The 24,159-nt window shown below is 39.5% G+C and overlaps 1 protein-coding gene across 2 annotated transcripts in view; it reads right to left on the bottom strand.

Annotated features, from left to right (window-relative positions):
• The window catches only part of pitpnm3 (PITPNM family member 3), a 160,015-nt gene that overhangs the window by 102,247 nt on the left and 33,609 nt on the right, over positions 1-24,159 (bottom strand). For both annotated transcript variants that reach the window (XM_081614744.1, XM_081614745.1), the window contains exon 2: positions 23,237-23,332. In XM_081614744.1, the coding sequence (XP_081470870.1) occupies positions 23,237-23,332 (96 nt within the window). The remainder of the gene's footprint in view (positions 1-23,236; positions 23,333-24,159) is intronic.

Genomic DNA, 24,159 nt, shown 5'->3' with positions numbered 1-24,159 from the left:
TGCACCACACCTGAATAGAATAATTAGGTCATTAGCAAGGCTCTGGAGAACTGAGGAGGTAATTAAGACATTTGATTCAGGTGTTTTGTACCTGTGGCACATCTAAAAACTGCAGGACAGCGGCCCTTCAGGACTGGAGTTTGACACCCCTGATGTAAAATCTACTTTTTTGAGCTCCGCATCATGTTATAACAGTACTCCCTCATCAAAAACATGCTTAGAGTGTTTATTTGATTCTTTCATGCATGTTTGAGAAATCTTTTAATCTCCCATGGCAACCATTCAGGGGTGCCTAAACGCTTGCTTTTACAAATTGCCACCTATTTCCACAAAGCTCCACAAAGAGCGACCCTCCCCCAGCTTTTCCCCACCAAGCTCCGCCGGACTAGCGGTAGCAGCAATTAGCAAACACCTCAAGGAACCGCAAGTCTCCTGAGCTGACGCCAAGCAACGACGCACTAAAGGCGGAGTGTGGGAAAGAGCAGGAGCTTCTTAAAGAGACAGAGGCCTGATTTAAAGGCGTCAAATTACAAAGTCAAATTTCTTTTAAGTTATGTTTGATATAGCACAGCATTTTTTATAACAACAGATGACAACAAAGTCACTTTTGATATAAAATGACTATGTGCCTGGAAAATAAATAACATCACCCCTTTAAAAAACGTACAGCTGTAATTGCAATGAATGACGGTTTATTATTGACTTAACAGGGCTGCTTACAAGTAACACACCACAGTTTCCAGATGTTTTTGTCACACAAACATGCTTACCTATCATTTACCTTTAACTTCACAGTTTGGGCTACTTTAGTAATTCACATAAAACATAAATAACATTAACTATACTTTAAGACAGTGGATACTTATACTGCTGTAGACAGTTGCACTACAGCAGTGAAACATTGTCCAGTGGGGTTGTTGAACTGTCAGAGTAAATGAAGAGAACAAACGTGCCAAAACAGATGACTGAAATCAGCAGATTGCGTGGCCCGCATGGAAGCTGTTCTCTTCTTGTTGCTGTTGGCATGGAGGATGGTTTAAGTCACAATGAGTCACGCAGGAAGACACCCGTCTACCTGCCAGACATCTTTCCCATCTCACACGGTTCCTCCTGGCAGCTCAGAGAGACCCTGACAGCGGCCCAGGCAGCCTGTCCATCTGGATCACACCGGGGCCACTCACAGGTCGTCTCACACTATCCGTTCTGACTTCCCCCTCCTCCTTCCCAATACGATGCTCCCGATATCGACCTGAATGTAAATTTTCGAAGCCGCACACACTTTCGGACTCGAGTAAACACAGACAAGCACACGAAGGACCAAACAGAAGAACGTATTTGATCCAAACAAAGCGCTACAGGAAGGCCAGAATCGGAATACAAAAGAAGCACTGAAGTAATGCGAGTCACGGAGTCGAATCATCTAGGAAGAAAACGTGATGCCAGTTCATCTAAGAAGCTGAGACTTGCAGCACTAAAAGTAATATTACTCAGAAATTAGTGCGAGCTGCAATAAAAATCCACAAATAACAGGAGAGGGAAAACCGACTTCTCCATATCCTGCAGCTGGAATCACAAGAAGTAGGGACAATCTGATATAAACAACAACAGTGAAGAACAGAGTGAGATCTGCTTGCCACTCAGATCCCCAAAGGAAGACGGAGACCGAGCCGCATCGCTCATTATGTCACTTAGCACTGAGTTAGTGTCTCGACTTAGTAAGAAGAATAGAAGCTGTGATTGTCAAATGATGAGAAAACGGCGGCGACTGACCTCCCGTCGCTCTGGTACAATATTAGCAAATTTCTTTTTTATCCCATCATCTCAGAGATTTGTAGCAGATGACAAATTTCCACAATGCAAGCGAAACGTTTTCCGTCCGTTCAGCCAGCTGAAGTTCCTGTGACGCACCGAAACGAGGTTTCTCGGGGATCATCTTTAAAATGTCAAGCACGATGAGTCAGATAACCCGACTGTCACAAGGCGGATATTAAAACATCATGTGCGAGGCTCGCAAGCTTAGGTACATAAAAATGAATGTATATATAAATCTAATCCCCATTTTGACCAAATTGATTTTTTCTTTTACCTGAAAAAAACCCCCCAAAACACTTCAGGCTTTTGTTTTAATGTCAAAAGTAAGTTTATAGTGGATCTTTCGGGATGGATGGATGAATATTATCAAAAGAAGATGGAAAATCTTGATAAAACTAATATTGATTTTACAGTTAAAAAAAATAAATCATAAGACATCTCCACAAAATCACCCAGTCCTATGCTCAAATGTTGCGGAAATCGTCACTCAATCACATGCTATGCAGACGCTCTATAAGTTCTACATCGATGAAAATTATTTCTGGTTAATTTAGCTAATAATTAGACCACTTAGGCAAACTCAGAGCATTTACCGTTTTTTTGGCAATGTTCAGTTGACACTTAAAGAGCCAGTATTATGCATTTTCCAGGCACTTAGTGACATATTACAGCAAAATCAAGTATCTATATTACCTTCAGTTTATATAAAAATGCTGTAGGTGTGAAATATAAGTCGTGTTTAAGTAATTCTTCAAGATCTGATCCTTTGAAATTGGCCTTTGTTCCTTTAAGAAGAAGCTCCTGCTCTTTCTGGCACTTTGCTTTGACAACAATGCTCCTCGTTATGCTGTTTACAACTTGGCACTAGACTGTGAAGTAGTTCATATGAAGAGTTCAGACAAGTTTAATTCATTGAAAAAGGATCGAAACGCGTCTGTATTGTCTGATAACTGGGATCAGTCAGAATGTATGCACGATTGAATTGGAGTTATGTTTTTGTAAAGTACATGAGACAATATTTGTCGTAAATTGGTGCTATATAAATGAATTAATTTTAATTAAATTAACCTCTGCAGGTTATATAGGTGCTGCAACATCTTTCCATGAATCCATAAATTCATCTGTATTTTTCCTGTCGCACAGAAAAAATTGTGTAGATGGAAAAAAAACAAGGCTGTTATGATAACAACTATGTTGATACTTTGTATAAAATTATTGTAAAACCACATTGCTTGAAGCAACTATGAAAATAAAAAAATCTAATCATTTTAAAACAGACGGTAGTACAAAGAATAAAGTCTAGACACAAATGGCTTTCCATACTCGTTATTTTTTCACATATGTGCCCAATTTTTTTCTAAGCAAATTCAGAGGTAAGGCTATCTGATCTATGACTACTAATGAGATATGTCAATAAAGATATTGGCTGCTAGTGAATTTTAATATAGGATAAATATTTTACAGAACCTCTGCAACCAAGCCACTTAGGAGCAAAAAAAAATTCCATGTGCATTATATTTACTATTCTCTATAATGAAACGCATATTTACAATATATTTCTTTTCATTGCAAATATGAATTGCTTACATCATTAGTTCATCTCTTCTGTTATCCTCCACAATCAACTTTACACGTCAACATTTATCTTCCCATGTGTCAGTGGAGGTCACAGGTGGAGGAATCCTTACATCCAGTGCAGTGAAGGAAACAAGTCGCTTCTAATCTTGTTTCATTTAAAACATGAACGGCACTGGGCTGGTTATGCTGGCATAAAGACTCTGATACGCTGACCTGCTCCACAAAGAAACTCATAGTTGAATGAAGTAAAAATGAACAACAGAGCTGGGACCTTGCTGAATTGCTGTTTTTGTCCATTGAGGCTTTATTAGTTTGTTTATTTCAAAGAATATTCTTTCAAGTTATGAGAGTCTGCAGCTCACAGTTGTTTCATCGGCTTGTCAGGAATTTTTACAAGTTCTTTGAGATCTCCATACCTCTGCCAGGCACTGTGTCAGGGGATAAAGAAGAAAACAAAACCAGAAACGTATTCGTTCTTACCTGAAAAACAAATTTGAAGAATTACTCTTATAAAGAAGTCACTGAAAGGAATTTACATTTCACGTTTTCCTCACACAAGCTTAATTTACAGGGTTAATAATGGGAACATAGCCAAACTAAGACAGATTTGACAGTCAACAGGTGAAATATAAGACACAGCTGTTAAGTATCCCAAATGATGGGTTATCCTTATTCTAATTGACTCATTCTAAATGTAATATTGTCCCTCTTTAGACTGAATGCACACTCAAACTCTGGTCCACCTAAAAACCCGGGTTTCGGTTTGGTTGAAGTGAATTCTGGCGTTGTTTGAATGCGTATGTGAATCGGAGTCCGTTCCAAAAGCAGGAAGCGGACGCAGTCACTAAGTGGAAGGTTCCTGGATGTGTGATGAGTTTGTGTAAGACATAATTGGTCACTAACCTCACCTACTTTCCAACCATCGCCAATCGCGGCTCACACAAACTTCACCCAGACACAAGAAATACTCCGTATCTCACCGCAGAGCGCTCTGCTTGAAAAGTTGCCGCTCTCCAGCCTTTGAGGCCTGGATTAGAAGATGCTTCGTCTACTTTGCCTAGACATTCTCTCTTTGGTCTAAACCATTCCATTGTCGCTGTCAGACAATTTGGTTTGAGACAGTAAAACGTTTTCTTAAACATTTTTTTAAAAACTTGCATATTTATGGTGATCGATTAATCACAGTGCTAGAGGGTGATTAATCTGATTAAACTTTTTAATCTAAGTTGGACATAAAGTCTAAAGAAGAGTTCATGTTCCTTCGTTTACTGAAATGTTAGGCAGAGTGTTTACTGAAGAAGACCAGGGCCGTAGGAGCTAAACAAGTTCACTGCGGGGACAGAAGGTCAAACCTCAACTCAAGAGTTTCCAGGCATGTGAGTGTAAGTGGGACACGCTCATGACAAATCATTATTGAAAGCTATTGTTTGCTGAAGCCTCTTTTGACTTTCCTTTGGGCTGTAAAGATAAAACACTACATATAAAACACTTGTGTAAACGTGTAAGTGAAATCTAAACGGACGTATACGGTACCTCTCTCAATTTTTTGGCCTCTAGTTTGAAGTCTGTTTTGAAGCAAGAACTCTGACCTCTTACAAAACCAACCACCTTGAGATTTTGCAAATCTCAAGGTGGACATTATTATGGACATTTGCATGCATTTAAAAGAAATAGATTAGACATACATATAAACACAGAATGTCTCGAATTTTTACAGATGCTGCGCATCAAAAGGCTTTAATAGCTCCGTCAAGGTCACAATAAGACTCATAGTGCTGTATCATATTTATATAACCTTGCAGCTTTGTGCTCAGCATGCAGCTGAAACAGAGAGTCGTTTTATCCAACCGCTCTGGCCCTGCAGACATTATGTTTCGGAACAAACAACTTAGCCGTCTCTCCTTCAGTAGCTCAATAGTCGGATGTTTAGTTTTCTTTTTAACCTCCAATGTCAAGGTGAGGTCCGATTCAATTTACATAATCCACATATTCGCTTTCGTGATCTAGTGGACATATTTTTTTTATTCGCTCCGTGTTAATAAACAAAGAAAAGTGATTCCCGACGTCGTGAGGCAGCAGCTCTCTAATCAACAACAGTCTTATAGCTTCCAGGAACATTTTACTTCCAGAAGCAATTTGTTGTGGCATTTGAGTGCCGAACATCCTGTCAGTCTGAATCTGTCAGTGTCCCCTCATTATTCAAATTCATGTCATCAAATAATAAATCTGGATTAACAGAGTCGTCAGCGGCTCGCATCGATAAACAACGGGGCGATCGACTTGGCGTTCACTTTAGTGCTGGAGGCACAGTCTGGGCTTGATGAAAAGTCACACTGCATTTAAAACTGATGCAGTTTTAAATGATTAGCAGTAAACAAAGTTGGTGTGGCATTTATCTATTTGTATAAATAGCCGGTTGGGGTCTTTGTATTGGATTGAATAGGGTGCCGTAAGAAAGGAGATGGAATAGATTCAGAGCATCTCGTGGTAATGAAGAAATTAATTAGTCCAAGTATTAATTAACAGAAGAGCTTTAAAGTAGAAACATAGCAAAGGTTCTAAGCTCTGCATCCATCTTGCTGAGATCTGACCGCAGTCGATTGGCACAGGGCATGATGAATTGAAGAGCGCCCATAGTAGTGTTTTTTATTATTATTATTATCATTATTATTATTTTAACCTGACTGTTTAATGGAAGAGGAGAAGAAATTAGGCAGATGATTTAAACAGTACTGATAGAAAAACTCATCACCAAAGTCCTTACATTGTAGCTCAGAGACTTTAAATACTCCTGTTAGCTTATAAATCAATGAATGACTTGGCACCAAACTAAATTAAAACCTGTTGTTGTATCAACCTTCCAGACCTCTCAGGTCTTCTGGTGCTCGTTCCGGTTCTGCTCTGCATACACAGAACCAGAACCAAACATGGAGAAGCAGCATTCAGCATCCATATTCCATTAATCTGGAATAAACTTCCAGAAAACTGTAAACCAGCTGAAACACTGAGTTCCTTTAAGTGACAAATAAAAACACACCTATTTAAAGCTGCTTTTGATCAATAATAACTGGAGCATTGGTCAGTATATTTGATGTGTATTTGCTTGATGATGGCATTTGATGAATTGTAAAGTTTACTGCTCGTTTCACAACTGGTGACTGTATGATGTTTTTAATAGTGTAGCGCACTTTGAACTGCCTTGTTGCTGACAAGTGCTACACAAATAAGCTCGACTTTGACTTCTTTATTTAGCATCCTTCACATTTATAATGCCTCCAGTAAAGATGTTCAAAAAGCATTCAAATACTGTAAAATTCATCGGTCTCTTCAGAAGAAAGATTACACTGCATGGTCGTCGCAATAACTACGTGTGAAGGGGACACATCCCCCTCACATTACAAAAATATTTGTTTGGACAGCCCTGTGTGTGTGTGTGTGTGTGTGTGTGTGTGTGTGTGTGTGTGTGTGTGTGTGTGTGTGTGTGCGTGTGTGTGCGTGTGTGTGTGTGTGTGTGTGCGTGTGTGGGTGTGTGTGTGTGTGTGTGTGCGCGTGTGCGTGCGTGTGTGCGTGCGTGTGTGTGTTGCACATGAGCAAAGCTTTTTCTTGGGACAGCTGTGCGCATGTCAGAGCAGTGGATCAACGGACGTGATGATGTCTAACCATCCAGCTAACAGCTGCACTGTCTCCACACCAACACAAACACTGGCTGACATGACAACATCATCAGCTGATGGAGATCCAGCCCCGGCGTCAGTTCTCATGAGAAACAACAGATCTCAGATCTGCTTTGTTCACACCAACATTTGCATTTTGGATATTTGCAAGCCTAAGTTGCAACAATTTACCAACAAAAACACTCATTAGCACATACAGAAGAAGGAACAAAAAAGACAACAAGGACGAATTACTGTGTTTGGATTACTATTGTTCTCAGATTCATGTCTTTACTCTAGAATTCATGGGTATTCTGGATTATTTTTTTAAGAAATAACTAAAAATAGTTCTGAGTCTTGCATCAAACATGATGCAAGACTCAGAAGTGCTGATATTTGGTGTCTCTCCTGAGTAGATCAGTGGACTATTTTTCCGTTTGCAGCCTTTTTGCTAAACCTCTCAGGAGGTAAAGTGGTCAGGGGCGCCGCCAGGAATCTTGGGCCCCCTGACAAAAAATGTGTTTGAGCATCCCCTCGCAGCTGCTGTTACAATTTTTTTTGAGTCTATTTGACCCATAAAAAGCATCACAATTTTAAAAGCTTGCATCTGCCTTGCTTTCTTTGGTTTAATACTGATAATTAGCACAATATTTACTGTGCTAAAAAAAAGTATTATAGTGCAACAAACTCAGTTGGTTAGCTTTTCATAAACATGAATTTAAAATCCAACAGTCCACATCCAGTATGCAAGTAGGTTGCTTAAATTTTTTTAAATTAGTTTTAGATTACTGAAATGTCTCTCCCCATGAGCAACAGTCAAAAGCAACATGCAACTACACATAAAGCAATCCAGACTTCTCAAAAATGCGATGTAGTTGCATTTTATTCAAGCTGCAGTTAGGGTTGCCACCTTTTAGAAATCAAAATAAGGGATGCCCACCAAAACTGTACTCCAATCATAGTAGCATACCTTCACACATTTATACTTGAGTAGATTTACTTAAGCTTTAATGAAGTAAGTGTAAAATGTATTTGGTAAAAATCTACTCAAGTACTGAGTAATTGATCATAACATCTGATTTAATATTCAAAATGTGTCCTCAGACAACCCGAAATATAAACGTTTTGTGAACATTCTAGTATTAAAAATAGTATTACCAAAATATTTATGCAACTAAGGAGTTAGGTTTGGAGGCTGGTTCTAGACCAAATGTACCATGAGAGCCAGTGTGTAGTCAGTGTTTTTTGTGGGTAGCACTTAAAAAAGAATGAAATAAAAAAAAAACAGAGCAATATATTTCATCATTTAATATTCTGAGCCAAAGAGCCACTTGTGACTCCAGATTCAGGTTGCAGATCCTGATCTAGCCGATGCAAATGGAAAATGTGATCCTATCTCCATACAGCAGTTAAAAGTGCAGAATTCTAATTTTTTATTACTGGCAATTGTTAAAGTAAAATTGTGAAGGTTAAAAATATCTACCACTCAATATCAAAAAAAGACATTTAATTAGTATAATTTCTTCAGTTCCCCTGTCTAGAACCACCGCTGGGCTGCAGGTCTGTGTCTGGTGTAAATCTTGGTTAGCATGTTTTTTCTTCATTGATAGGTAGTCAAGTTACCCAAACTGGTAAACCACGTTAATAAAATAAAAGTTAAATAATACATTAAATGACCGCTGAACAATTATTCATAAAATGTATCAATATTTCTAAATAAAACATACAGAAACAAACCGTTTTAAAGTAGGAAATATTTAGGTATGTTGTTCTGTTAATCTATTAGTACGATTTGTTCTTTAAATTGCCATTCATATTACTTTGGATGATACTATTATATATTAAATAAATCATCCAAACTCAACATCCTAAGCAAATAATCAAACCATAATAGTCATTTAAAAGCACAATAGAAAGCTGAATCAATAATAAAAAGTTCTGCACCGTATCAGCTTCAGGAGATGATTGAGGGATAAAGAGACATAAACGGGTCTGCAGTGTTCCTCTCCTGATCCATTCTGTCTGATATCAATCACATCATATAACAACACACGGCACCATGATGGACACATTTTTTAAATAATTGCCTGTTTAGTCTGGAATCAGACATTGTTCAACCTGGAATGTGCGTCTCTCCACTCACGTCTGTATTTTTACAATAGTTCTTACTTCTAAGTACGATGGAGTATCGAGTCGAGGACATTTTAAAAGACGCGGGTTAATAGCAATTCACCGCGGCTGCATAACGTCCGTCTCTAGGCAACCGTGACAACAGCGTCGGACAGTAGCGTTTAGCTGACCTTAATATTTCCTGTGTTTTATTTTGGTCATTATTGTTACACTTAGTGTTATGTGTGTGATAAGCGTGTCTATTGAACATTTATAGAAATACGGAACAAATCGCGTCCCAATACGGGACGCAACATTTATCAAATACGGGACGATTCTGTATTTTACGAGACGAGTGGCAGCCCTACCCTGTGTATTTCTGAAGTTTTTCTTCTTTTGGCTTCATATTGTTTGATAAAAATTAAAACTTCTCAATGTTTGACATTGTCTAGCAAAATGTTTTTATGTCAGGCTACAATAGAATGTTCAGTTCCAATGGTATTAATGACATCCACAGTGATGTCATCACTCTATGATATCACAAGGGAATCTCTCTCTTGAATGTAGCTCACAGACAGAGTTTTGTCACACCTGTTCCACAGTTCCATTGCGACAGATCACTCTTCAGAGCACGTTCAAAATTTATCGAAACAAGCGGGATATCGATTCCAGATATTACACGCCTTTCAGAGAAGCAAGAATTTACCAGAATATCGACATGAAGCAACAACAGATTGCTTGTGAACATGAAGCTTTTCCAGCTGAGCTTTCATGGGTCAACATGATGGACCTCAACATCCAAGTCGACTATGATGCTGTCGTTTTCCCTTTGGAAGATGACAGCGACAGCCCCATTGAGCCGGAAGATGAATCAGCAGAGATCCAGGGGAATCAGGTCCTTCCGGCGACTTGGAGAATCCAGCAACATTGGAAGTCGAGCAGAAAAAGACTCCCTCTGCTGGCTTCGAGATCACCCCCTCAGTGGAAGTTGTGGAAGAGACTAGCCAACACATCAGTGATCTCAGAAAGCTGGTAGATGATCTTAAAACAGAATTGCAGAGTAAGATTTTTGATCTCCATGAGGAAAGAAAACGAAGGATTGCATATCAGGCTGAAGTCAAATCACATCAGGAGGAGATTCAAAAACTGCAAAAAATGTTGGAAAAAGAACGTCACCAGCAATTTAAACGTGACCATGGAAGAAACGTGCCAGAGATTACAGGTGTATCAAAGGTTTCTTGCTCTTCCAAAGTTACAACCGACAATAGTATTCTTCAACAGCTGGATTACTTCAAGAGGGAGGCTGAAAAATACCAAACAAGGAGACCAAACAAAGACAGACCTTGAATCAACGAGGGGTCTCCAAGCAGGAACGAACCATTTAACGCAGATAGGGGGGTGTTCAGGGAAAATATGGATGTGTGTTTTTTGATATGGGAGTGGGAACATTAATTTTTTACTGCTATAAACAATCTTTGAAAATACAATATGATTAATTTGTAATTGACAGGGCTCTGATTTTTCTTTTTTTAATTTCTATGAACAAAAAATAATTAAACTGTAGAGGGCCCCCTGTTGGTCAGGGCCCATAAAATTGTCAACACTTTTCCCCCCTATACCATCCATCCATCCATTTTCTGCCGCATATCAGGTCGCGGGGGCAGCAGCTTCAGAAGGGAGGCCCAGACTTCCTCTCCCCAGCCACTTCTTCCAGCGCTGCCAGGGGAATCCCAAGGTGTTCCCAGGTCAGCCGAGAGACATAATCCATGCCCAGGGCCTCCTCCCGGTGGGACGTGCCCAGAACACCTCACCAGGGAGGTGTCCAGGAGGCATCCTTACCAGATGCCTGAGCCACCTCAACTGGCTCCTCTCGACGTGGAGGAGCAGCGGCTCTACTCTGAGTCCCTCCCGGATGACCAAGCTTCTCACCCTATCTCTAAGCGAGAGCCCAGCCACCCTGCGGAGGAAACCCATTTCAGCTGCTTGTATTCGGGACCTCGTTCTTTCGGTCATGACCCAAAGTTCATGACCATAGATGAGGGTGGGAACATAGATTGACCGGTAAATCGAGAGCTTTGCTGTTTGACTCAGCTCTCTCTTCACCACGACGGACCGGTACAGCGTCCGCTTCACGGCAGACCCTGCGCCAATCCGCCTGTCGATCTCCCGTTCCGTTCTTCCCTCATTCATGAACAAGATCCCCAGATACTTAAACTCCTCCACTTGGGGCAGGACAACCCCCTGACCCGGAGAAGGCACTCTATCCTTTTCTGGCTCAAGACCATGGCCTTGGATTTGGAGGCACTGATTCTCATTCCAGCCGCTTCACACTCGACTGTGGACCGCTCCAGTGAGAGCTGCAGATCACAGCTTGATGAAGCCAATAGGACTACATCATCCGCAAAAAGCAGAGATGTGATCCTAAGGCCACCAAAATGGATCCCCTCAACACCTCGGCTGCACCTAGAAATTCTGTCTGTAAAAGTGATGAACAGAATAGGTGACAAAGGGCAGCCAACAGCTGGCGGAGTCCAACTCTCACTGGAAACGAGCCCGACTTACTGAAACAAGCCCGACTTACTGCCGGCAATGCGGACCAGACTCTGACACCGGTCAGAGTCTGGTCCGCAGACTCTGACCGGACCAGAGTACAGGCCCCTTGATACCAGCCCGTATCAAGGGGCCCGTATCAAGACAGCCCCTTGATACGGGCTGTCTTGATACGACAGCCCGTATCAAGGGGCCCGGTACCCCATACTTCCGGAGCCCCCCTCACAGGCCTCCCCAAGGGACACGGTCGAACGCCTTCTCCAAGTCCACAAAACACATGTAGACCGAATGGGCGAACTCCCATGCACCCTACAGGACCTGCTGAGGGTGTAGAGCTGGTACAGCGTTCCACAGCCAGGACGAAAACCACACTGCTCTTCCTGAATCCGAGGTTTGACTATCTGACGAACCCTTCTCTCCAAGACCCCTGAATAGACCTTACCAGGGAGGCTTAAGAGTGTGACCTCCCCTGTAATTGGAGCACACCCTCTGTTCCCCTTTTTGAACAGGGGGACCACACCCCCAGGGTACCAATCCAGGGGAACTGCCCCTGATGTCCATGCGATATTGCAGAGTCACGTCAGTCAACACAACCCCGCAATGTCCAGACCCTTACGGACCTCCGGGCGGATCTCATCCACCCCCGGGGCCCTGCCACTGAGGAGCTTTTTAACCACCTTGGCGACCTCGTCCCCAAAGATTGGAGAGCCCAACCCAGAGTCCCCAGGCTCAGCTTCCTCAATGGAAGGTATATTGGTGGGATTGAGGAGGTCTTCGGAGTATTTTGCCCACCGGTCCACAACGTCCCGAGTTGAGGTCAGCAGCACATCCCCACCATAAATAGTGTTGGTGCTGCACTGCTCCCCCCTCAGTGGAAACACAGATTGTCTGTGTTCTGTGGTCACAGCATGACCTATAAAACACAAGGCTCTTGACAAAATGTGCTCCCTGGACAAGAATTGGATTTGTCTTTGAATCATGAGGAAGCTGTATGGTAGGACTACATGTTGAATGGAGTCACATTCCAGAGCTGCAGGCTACTATGTATGGAGATAGAAGCAGATAAAGACCAAGGCTTGGAGGTTCAATGTACATAAGTGATGATGAAATGTAATAATGCCCAATATGGGAAGTGGTGGGTGTGCTGCTTACGCTCTTTATAAAAAGGCAGATTGCCTGTAGTTTTGGGGGGTAAGAAAGGCAGGCTTTGATTGGTTTAGTTCCATCTACACAAGCACTTTAAAGGGACAGCATTATGTGTTTTTCAGCCACACAGTGCAATTTTGGAGCATAACCAAGTCATTATGTTTCCCTCAGTTGTTACAAAAATGCTGAAGATATCAAAAATTACTTAAAAGAAATTTTAATTTGTAATTTAACCCTTTATTGAAGTTGGGTCTCGTCTCTTTAAACACTCCTGCTCGTTCTGAAACGCCGTCATCAGGAGGTCATCACAACGTCTCACTCCTGATGGTGGAGGGGAAATGGACTCTGGTGAGATCTGAGTATCAGCAGAGTGAAGAACAAGGTCTTGTGTCGAAGAAAGTGAGCTTACTGATGTTGGAGATGCAGAACACCAGCAAGGAACGGGAAGAGCTTGAGGTGTTGGTTGGTTGTAGTCGCTGCATGTCGCAGAAGTTGAGGAAACAGAAAGACATTGGAGGATTGGAGTGGACGATGGATGGAAAGAGGATCCTAAAGATTGCTGGTTGTGGTTATGGAGCAGGAGCTGTAGACAGGAAGCAGCTTGGAGGCAAGACTGCAAGAGCGCTTGAGGAAGAGCCTTTAGGAGAAACACGAAGGACTAGATGTACGGTAGAGGAAAACTTCGAGGACCAAGGCTCAGCTCCTGTTATACAGCAGCTTGACGAGCTTGATGACCTGCAGGTGCACAGGAGCACACACCGCACAGCCCTGCCCTCCAGGGAATAACCTGGTGCTCCGGCAAAGAGAGAAAGCACCACACAAGTACAAACAACCCCAAACTCTAAAGTCCTATACAACGCAAAAAAAGAATAGATTCAATTAATTTTTTCCAATCAAATTACCAGCTTTATATGAAAATAAAATGGTAGCAACATAATTTGTCAGGCTGTCAGGCAACTAACAAGACATACACAGCTTCAATATCTTAAACTGTTGAGTTTTGTTTTTTTGTGATGTTATTTGTTGAGCTTCAAACTGCGATTAACCTAAATACATACAGTAATCTAGCAAACGCAGTATGATAGAAGAAATGTAGATTAGATATGTGCAACATTATAAAGGCCATCATTAGCACACAGACTCTAAAGAATTCACCCATTAAACTGGAACAACTATAAAAATCCCTCAAGCTTACAGTGATGGTTAATGCTTTAGATCTATGTTATAAGAAACTCTCCATTTAATGACACAAGTAAGTAAGTGCCTACCTGATGTGTGTCAAAATGTAAACGACTGTAAACGAGCTCATCCTGAATTTCCTTCTAAGGAAGGCATTCCTCACACTGAGTCAATGTTTACATTTCAAATAGTTTCCTTTCTCTCTTTTGCTGCGGGATACAAGTACTTCCTCTCTTTACTGAGCCCTATAACTAGGAGTCTCACTGACGCAATCAACAGTTTTTATTCATTTTCTTTTGTTCTTGTTTTTTAATATATGTCTTTCTATTACGTGTTTTCCCCTTAAATACTTATCTAGAGACTGAAGATGATGTTTGTAACTTGAAAGAACTGAATTGGAGCAACCTAATAGTTTGATGATCTTGGTCTCATATACGTCCTTTTTCTATTTTCCATCAGAGACAGTAAAATGTGGCATGGTAAGATTTCTACCGTCTATATGCTTTAAAGTAATGTGAAATGTTTTTAAAATATAAGCAACATGGTTCTTTGCAGAAACCCAGATATCACACTGAGTTTAGCTATAAGACAAAACCTGCACCACTGAACATTTTTATTTAAAACATGACTTTATGAGTCAAATACATAACATTCAAGAATAGATTAATTAATTAACTGTAAATCACTAACTTACACAGTGGCTATGTTTATGGGTAAGTTATGCGTTGAGCACCTGACAGGCTTCTGGGCGACCCATCATCTTATTGCAGTGAAGGTCAATGACCTCAGTGTCAGTGCTCTGATTATGGGCTCTGTAAAGTTATGGATTACTTTCTTTCCTCGACTCACATAATGCCTAATGGGTTAAATAATTAATCTTACAAAAAAACTTTCCAGTAAATAACCACCCAAAATAATGTAGGTTAAACTGAAGTGCTCTAATTGGGGTTTCACCAAAAATGTGCATAACTGCACACTGATTACGCCCCAAGTCTGAACCCAGAACATAATGGATATGGAAAGCATATAAATTGCATATCCATGCTTTCCATATGCATGGAAAGCATGGATATGGAAATTTCATATCCATGGTATATTTCAGAGAATTTTTTTTTCAGACAGGCTTGAAAAAAAAACCCAAATGTGCTTCACTAAAATGGTTAGTGACTGACAGCTTTAAGTTTGCATGTGGCACATTTGAGTAAGTCTCAATATAAAGCAGTGCATATCCAAAAATACAATATTTTGCAGTTGAATACAAATGTCACGAATTTTAAATCGTTTTAAAAATATGTTTTCAGTTTAGAAGAATCATTTTAAAATGTTTAGAATTGTTTATGAACTAGAGATTATTAATTGTCCCAAAGTGCTTATTTTGCTCTTTGTTGGCTCCCTGCGTCGTGCACAATGAGTCATGCCTCACAAACCGACACTAGGTGTGACAATACATCCTGCTTGCAAGATGAGATGTGACAATGTGTTCACAAAGAGAAACGCTACGTTGTTAAAAAATATTTTAGGGAAAACAAACAGTCTTCAATAAGATTTCATAAATCAAAACTTGTGTTTAAAAAAAAATCTGTAATAAATAACAACTCAGTCTATGTTTGACAAGTAAATACAACACGGATTTGTTGTTTAAGCGTTAGGTAGTCCTTATGCTAAGGCAGGACTGAAAACGCAAATTTTTTTGTGTGTTCAGAAACACAAAAAATGTGTAGCTGATCTCCAACAGTGATTCAAACATTTGGTTTGTAAAGTAGTTTAGGCACAAGGGTCAGAAGGAGAACAGAAAATCAGTGCCAGCCACCGATTTCAGTTTCTTCAAATGAGGTGTTTGTGTGTGTGTTTTTTTTTTTGTTTTTTTTTTTTTTTTTAATTCACTCCTTTCACTGACTCCCCTGAGCATCCAAAAGCTCGCTGTTTTTATATCCAATTGGCACCACACCTGTGCTTGATTGGACACAGTCACAAAGGAACAGGTCAAACAAACAAAATCTAAACAGAGAAACACTAAAATTACAAATTAATTTACAAACTCCTACATAATGAAGTTGTCTGCAAAATAAATTACATAATACAAGATAACTTAAAAGGTTACTTTAAAGGAAACAACCAAAGCAATACACAAAAGAAAAACCCTCTAATTGGTAGAACCCAGCAAGGTAATCACTGAGATCATCCAGCCATTTAAGCAGGAAGTACTGGGCCGGCCCCTCCCATATTCCTGCCCTGCTGCAGATCTACAAGAACAAGTGATGGTGAGTACAAAGGAAAACAAATACCTTAAATATACCTTAAAACAAATTCAACCTATAATCCAGAAATAGTAACTTTAACCTAAACATACATAGATGGATCCTGCAACATGATGCTAACACAAACAAATCCGGGATAGTAAGTGAAGCAAAATTGCAATGTTTAAATTAATCATTATAACATAGAAAGCAAGTGAATGAGAAAGAATAAGGGACAAGTGGTGAACATAAACTGAACCATTTTGTCACAGGTTTAGCGTAGAATTATTTAGTTGATGTTTGACAGCAGAAATGTAAAAAAAAACTTTTATAACAATAACAGAGGACCACTTCACAAATTGCCACTCTGGATTTCTGCAACAACAGTGGTGCAGTTTTTACTTAGATACTTACTATGCGTCTCTCTTTAAACTAAAATACTCTGAAATTCAAGCTGAAAAGGGTTTGAGCGAAGAAAAGGTAAAACATTTCATTTTGGAGAAGTATTAGAATTATTCCAGATATGTAGTTTATATCGCCATCGAAGAGTAAAAGTATTGTAGAGGCAAGTGGTTAGCTAGTTGTAAGTGACTAGAGGTTAGCTAATTGTAGGCGACTAGAGGTTAGCTTGTCATGATGCTTCCACAGAGCTAAAAATCAGTTTGCATCTTATTTGTCACTTCCTTTTTCTACTATCAAAAATGCTGCAATGGCAACAATTTAAAAGTGATGGAGGTTTCTTAAACGTTTAATCTTTGCTGGTCTTTATTAGCTAGTCAAACAAGCCGAAAACAACACAAGAGCTCTTTAGTTTTCAAACATGGATACAGATGGTTAAGATTAAACCCCACACATGTATTACCCAGAGTTCATGAAATGAAATGCAACCTTAATGCAAAGTATATTCAATACCTGCTTAAAGGTTATTAAACTGTACTTTTGACCTTACAAATGAGCCTTGGAATGGATGTTCTAATTTCTTAAATATGACTGTATATCCCTTTTTAATTGGTAGTGCATGCTCCCATCCCCACATATTAAGTATAATACGTCATTAAAGTAAATGAGAACATGTTCCCATACGGCTGAATTTTTTTTTTTAATAATTGAAATATACCACTTTAAATAATACCCAGAGATATAATTTTAAAATTGTTCTCCTTATTTCTGTCATTTGATTACATGACAGAAATGCATCTCTTTTCCTTCACACCCAGTTGAAAGATTTCATGGCCCACTGGGGAATGCTGAGCTTTAAATAGTGTGAAGGTGGAGAGGTGGAGAGGTAAATCAACCCTCATCTGGCATCTCACTCCGTAGTGATTCCTCCACACGAATAGGTGACTCGACAACGCTCTGACAAAATGCATTTAAAGGAATGTCAGAGTCAGCTCTGCAGGAGCTATGATGAGCATAAATATTTAATGCTTTCTTTCACTGTGTGCTGGGAACATGCTGGTTTTAGAGAACAGAATATGCAAAGGAATTTACAGAGAGTACTATCTTGAGGCACAACAGGGGGGAAAAAAGGAAATCATAAACAAAATAAAAACATTTTAGTACATTTTTCATAACACACGTCTTTAGACCTATGAAGAGTTAAAGCCCTGCAAGTAAAACTTGGTTGACCACAGATGGTGTGTTAAGGTGCTTTCACACCTACAGGTGCAGTAGATTCAGTTTGAACGTTGCAATAGCTGTTACATTTTCGGCTGGAATGTTTCTCTTTCACACTGCACTGTCAAATGAACAAAACCCTTTGAAAAACCTGTTCACCCTCTCACCTGTGGTGGTTCTTGAAGTGATTTACTTCAAGAACCACTGAAGTAAACGACACGAAAAGCTCTGAAGATGACCCTGAGCGCATCTTCTTCAAAAAATATAAACAAATCTAGAGTGGCATCATGTTTGACCACAAGTGGGCTTTCTCTTTGGTCGTTGGTTAAAGACCAAGACCCATTTCATCCACTAGTGCTAGACTTGCGCATTTGTTTTGTCACTATTTACCCAGAATGCCCTGCGATACAGTCCACTTTCCGGTCTGATTAGGCTTCACATATGCATTCGAACGGCACCGGAGTTCACGTCAATCGAACCGAGGCTTAGGTTTCTCAGGCTGACCAGAGTTTGCATCTTTGATCTGAGTTCAATTACATATTCATGTCTCCGAACAAACTGCAAACGAACTAAAGTTCGATTAAAGCAGACTAAACAGGGCTGGTGTGAATGCATCCTCAGGCACCATCTGATTTGTTTCCCACTGAAAAACATTTTCACTTCGTCTAATACTAGATTTTGAAATCGTATTTTATGACGTAACTGCCGTACACCAGACACCCCACTAAAGGATATTGACTGGCCTAATGTAAAATAGCATGTTCTAAAACTAAAACATAACTGGTAAGTATCTCCATCAGCAGACTCAAGGGGATAAGCACACTGAAGTGGATAATTGGATGGGTAAGTATTCTCCTTCTTCTCTAATGAACTCCCTCTGGGACCATGAAAAGCCAAGCAGTCAGACTAATGCGTGCCTGTTTGTGGGCATTCAGATGTCTTATTTTGTTTAAAGCAACTGAACAGCAGGAAAAACAAAAAAAAAACGAACAGCAGTCACAAACAAGTTTCTGGTTTCATCAGCAATCGGACTCTTATGAAGTAAAATTTTATGCATTTCAGAAAAAAACCATCAGATTTTTCACTTTACATATCGCCAGCCATCACTTCAACAGACTGGAAGACAGTAGTTTCACTTTTCATGTTGTTTGAGAATTTTCTTCTGAGTTTTTACATTGAGGAGATTAAACAGCCTTTCTAGAAACCCAATATTGTGGTATAAAACCATAACATGACATGAAAAAATGTATTATATATGGACTTAAGTGGTCTTCTATTCCTTTCTACACATGATGGCATATAAATGTTCCCCAATTATTTTAAGAATAAGAATGCTATTAGCACTGCATCTCGCACTGCTAATAGCCCTAGTTTCAACCAAAGGAGCTCACCAAGCAGCTCCATGGTCAATATTGAGGCTCTATATCTATAAATACAGGGCCATGAGGAAGGGGCCCGATAAATAAAAATCAGTGTGCAGTGCACTCCCTGTGGACCACGACTCCCATCTGGGGAGAAGTGCACAAATAGTCTGGTGACTGAGAGGTCAAGGGAAGTTTTGAGCTCTTCTTTTTTCAGGATGCAGCTCAAATTCAAAATGTACTGGGACAAACTTTAGAAAGGACCTGCTGAAGGAGCGGTTGCCCCGGGCTAAAATTTATGGGGGTGGTCCAAAAATGATTTTCTTTTTTTTATGAATGTGTGTTTTGCAAACATTGTACTTTATATAAAACTCATAGGACTAAATTAGGTGAATTGTATTATTATTTGCAGATTTGGGAAGGCATTCTAACATCAACATGTGAAAAGATCAGCCCTGTACAGCTATGTTGATTTTTTAAATCTTTATTTGTCCCAATAAACCCAATAAAAATTTGATGGTAAGCTGAAATTGTACCAGCTGAAAAGTTCTGGGTAGACCATATATTTTCAGACAAGTAAGGTTTTTTTATTTTAAATGCAAAATGTATATATTTTGTACAGTTTTGGGTTAATTACTGCTCTTTTTTCTGCTTTCTTTTTTCTTTTCTTTTTTCAGAAAACAGCCTTTAACAATTGATCCATCATGATATATGAATTACAATTTCATAATACGGCTAAGAAGGAAAAAGTAAAAATAAAACTCTTTGGTAGGGGTATGAAATGGCATGCTATAGCTTTTCCGAACACTTTATTTTTCTGCTGCTTTCCAACTGAAATGAAAGCAGCAAAGATAATAATAATCATCACACTGACCTCCATATATTTAATCTCTTCCGTATTCAAGCACCACATATTATACAACACAAAACTGAACGATGAGACTTGTCAGAGATGCCAGTAACACACAACTCTCATCCCTATCGTTACTGTTTCACAACCAGTCTAGAAGAAAAATTACAAATAACACAGAATAAAGTCAAACATAAAAACTGCCATTTAAACTTGATTCAAAAACAGCTAGTTCCACTGAAAAATCCAGATGGTTGTAAAGCAGGTGTGGAAAGTAATAAACCTTTTTGGTAACAGAAATGACGTTTGACCGGAGAGCTGCCTCCCCATGTCGACAGGCACAGCACATTTATCAGAATGTTCCCGAATTTCCAGACTACGGGCTTGATTAACTTGCAGTTTTTCTCACCTACCAATCAAAACATCATGCATGACTTCAAGCAACCTCAGTCTAACACCCGTGTTGACAGCCAACAAATAACGGAAGGTTCAGACAATAACGTTTTTTTTAACACTGAAATCAGAAAATACCCACAGATACAGAGACATAAACTTTTTAACACCCTCCATTTCGAGGATCGTCTTACAGCCCAGATTCATTTCACTCTGCATGCATTTTAAATTCCCTTTATGAATTCGCTCTGTTGTAAAATTTGAGTATTCACTGCACCATAGGGCCTGAGTCACAGCGTGGTTAATGCGTCTAACCAATACTAAGAAAATAGTTTAATTACATATCATTATGTGTGCAGATTGAGCAGCTGTCTGGCATTTTTATGTGGCAGTCTGAGTCATGGTTTCAGCTGCTTTATGGCTTGCTGCCAAAGTGACCTTCTCCACGCTGGTGATAAGATCGTCGAGCCAAGAAGTCAAGAGTGTCGGAGTGGAGCGGAGTGGAGGGTCAGCAGCTGCAGGCACGCGAGAGGAGAGACCAGGAGCGCATGCTACGTATATCCGCAGATAATAAACAGTAAGCTGAGGGACGGAGTCACGTTCGAGCCATTTTAAAGCAGGATTTCTTCAGGAAGAACAACTTGATGGAAGAAATTGTGATGAGTCAAGGCAACAGTTGACAGTATGATGTAGCAGCGGCTCATCCTTTCAAGCCTTCTGGTTTTCTACACAGCGGACATTGTTATTCTGCGTTGTTCCCCCCGTAGTGGAGCTTCCAAACTTCTGCCAGACGCAGAAAGGAAAAAAAAAACACAACAAAAAACAGTCTGTAGAGTCTGACTGCCAACTCCAACTGCTTCATAGCTTCCCTTTAAACATTAATACGGACTTGTGAGGCGGTCCGAGTGTGGTTCTTATTCGCTGCTGAGCTGTGAAACTCAACAAATCTTTTTGTTCTTGTCTGCTTGTTACTGAATGCAGAACATTAAAGTAAAAAGAAAAAAAATCAGAGTACATACATGTTATCACTTCACAGTGTGTTGCACATATACAGTGCCTTGTGTTTTAATGCATATTAATGTATATTTGGTGGACTGCAGACCCAAACATGGAGGAGCAGCATTCAGCTTCTAGGCTCCACTGACCTCCAAACTCCAGAAACACTGAGATTTTTTAAATCAAGTATTTAAAGGACAACAACCTGTTTTGAGTTGCCTGGAACTCATTATATTTGTTTGATGATTTTAATTATGGCTTTTATGGTGTAAAGCACTTTGAACACAAATATGTTTTTATATGACACTAAAGCAAAGTAGGCTACACTTTGCTTTAGATTTTTTTTTTTTTTTTTTACATTTTACACAATTAAAAATGCTACAATTTTTCATTTATATTTAGACTAATTTAGTGTAATACCCTTAATTAAAAATATTTTTGTAACCAACTGGCATTTAGCAAACAGATGCTAATCTATTTGATTTAATTTCAGTATGTAGTTCAAAATGTCATTTTTGAACCACACATTCCCCTGTTTGTGGATTTTTCTGTGAAAGATGACTCCAAATTAATCGTGGAACATTTCCTTATTCGATTAGAGATTTTTTTTTTTTTTTTTGTTATAGCGAATATTTAAAATATTCAATAGAAACTGAAGCTTGGAAAGCCAAAATATCTAAGAGCAATGTTACATGATATGCTATCAGCTGGGTGTGCAGTGGTGGTGCAGGGGTTAAGCACAACCCACATATGGAGGCCTTATTCCTCGATGTGGCCGTCGCAGGTTCGATTCCCGGCCTGGCGACCTGTGCTGCATGTCTTCCCCTTCTCTCAGTACCCACTTTCCTGTAAATTAACTATCAAATATAAGCCACTAGAGCCAATAATACCTTTAAAAACAGATATGCTATCGGCTGCCGTTGGCAAAGCAGCCAATCCAGGAGTGTTATTCTTTTTTGTTGTGCGCCCAAGAACGGAGAAAAGACTGTAGATGTTAACGTCTGCTGTAGGTCTAAAAACGTCTCCACTGTCTCAAGTATTTGCAGATTTTAACAGCTTTAGAATTGGCTAAATAAGTTACTTGTTATATAAAAATACCTACAATAATCCTAGAAAATAGATTCTCGAGTAAGCTAAAATTTGGAGCCAAAACAGAGGAGGCAACAACTTTAAACTAAATTTAATGGTCAACATTAGAAAATCATAAACTTCTGATCAATAAATGGTGAGAAGATTCTGCATTTATTCAAAAATTATCACATTCTGGATTAAAGATCCCCATTAACATTCTTTAGTTTCCGAGTAGCACCTGCTTTACTTTGAGCACCAATGTGTCGCTCTCATCATTTCTTAAGCCTTCTTACCGCAGATATTATCTTCCAGCATTAGAAAGATTAAAAAGTGAGACTCCCTTCTGCTTTCATAGGCGGGTAATCTGACCATGAGGCCGTGATCCAGCACTAAATAGTACTTACTGGTGAAATAAACAAAAAAAAATGTCACTGTTCTGGACTGCTATGCTTCTTAAATGTGGCATATATTTGTATTTATCACCATTTGCTGCGACACTTCTAAATAAAATCCAGCGGAAATGTTTTTACAGTTTACATAATTGGTGAATAAATGCTAAAGCTAATTGAAAAAAAAAATCATTTTGGAACATGACAGGTAAAAGTGTCAAAGGATTTACATGCATGAACACCAGATAACTGGGAATATATAAACTGTCAGAGCGAGAGAGGAACTCTGCGTTACCTCTGGCGTCGAAGAACTCCTCATCAGAGCTTTCGACAGATTCTTGTGCGATGTTCTGCAGACGCCAGTGGGAGGCGCTGTGCTTTCGCCCCGCACCTTTGGATGAAAAACAGACACAAAATCTATTTTTAGACCAGGTATGGCAGGCAGATTCAAAGCTATTAATCACAGAACAAACAATCGTTTTTAGTGATCGATTATTGCATCGGCTTTTCTGACGATTAACCGGATAAAAAAAAAAATCCTGCAGATATTTCATTTGACCACTTGAGTTTTTTCTGTTAACAATATGAGAAATCCATTACAAAATGAAGGTAAACAAATAATTCAAGTCCTTTTCAAACAGAAAAAACATTTTACTGTCCAAAATACAATAACAGCATTGATTTACGCTTTTTTTTATCATAAATGCAAAATATATATATTTTTTATACAATTTTGTCTAAATTCCTGCTCTGAGTGTAATGTTTCTTTAGTAAATGGCATTTCTTTTAGTTTGTATACTCCAGCTAACGAATAATACTGAATTAGTTGAGAATTATTTCAATAATTGATTCATCACAGTTGATACAATTAATCGTTTCAGCCTCAGGCCTCTGACAGCAGTTAGATCATGTGTTTCTTTGCATTCTCCTCCTTCTCTTTGCAGCCCCGTTGACAGCGCTGAAGGTCTGTTGGGAAAATGCGAGCCGAGAGCCTCTGGCAGGAACTGATGGCTTCTCAAGTGTCTCCTCAGGATAAAAGACATAAATGGACTTTCTGTCGATTGGCGCCACAGCAGAGAAGTGTCACAACAACAAACCTCGTCGCGATTTTCCACACATCAGATTCAGAAGCGGAGTTGAAAAGAGGCTTGGTGTAATTCTTGTTTGTTGGCAATATTTGCCTCCAAGCAGCCGTCTAAAAGCCTCGCAAAGACTCAA

The sequence above is a fragment of the Poecilia reticulata genome, chromosome 13, assembly GCF_904066995.2.
Source record: "Poecilia reticulata chromosome 13, P_reticulata-male-v2, whole genome shotgun sequence".
In the NCBI taxonomy this organism is placed as follows: Eukaryota; Metazoa; Chordata; class Actinopteri; order Cyprinodontiformes; family Poeciliidae; genus Poecilia; species Poecilia reticulata.
This window is presented reverse-complemented; position numbering and strand designations above follow the sequence as displayed.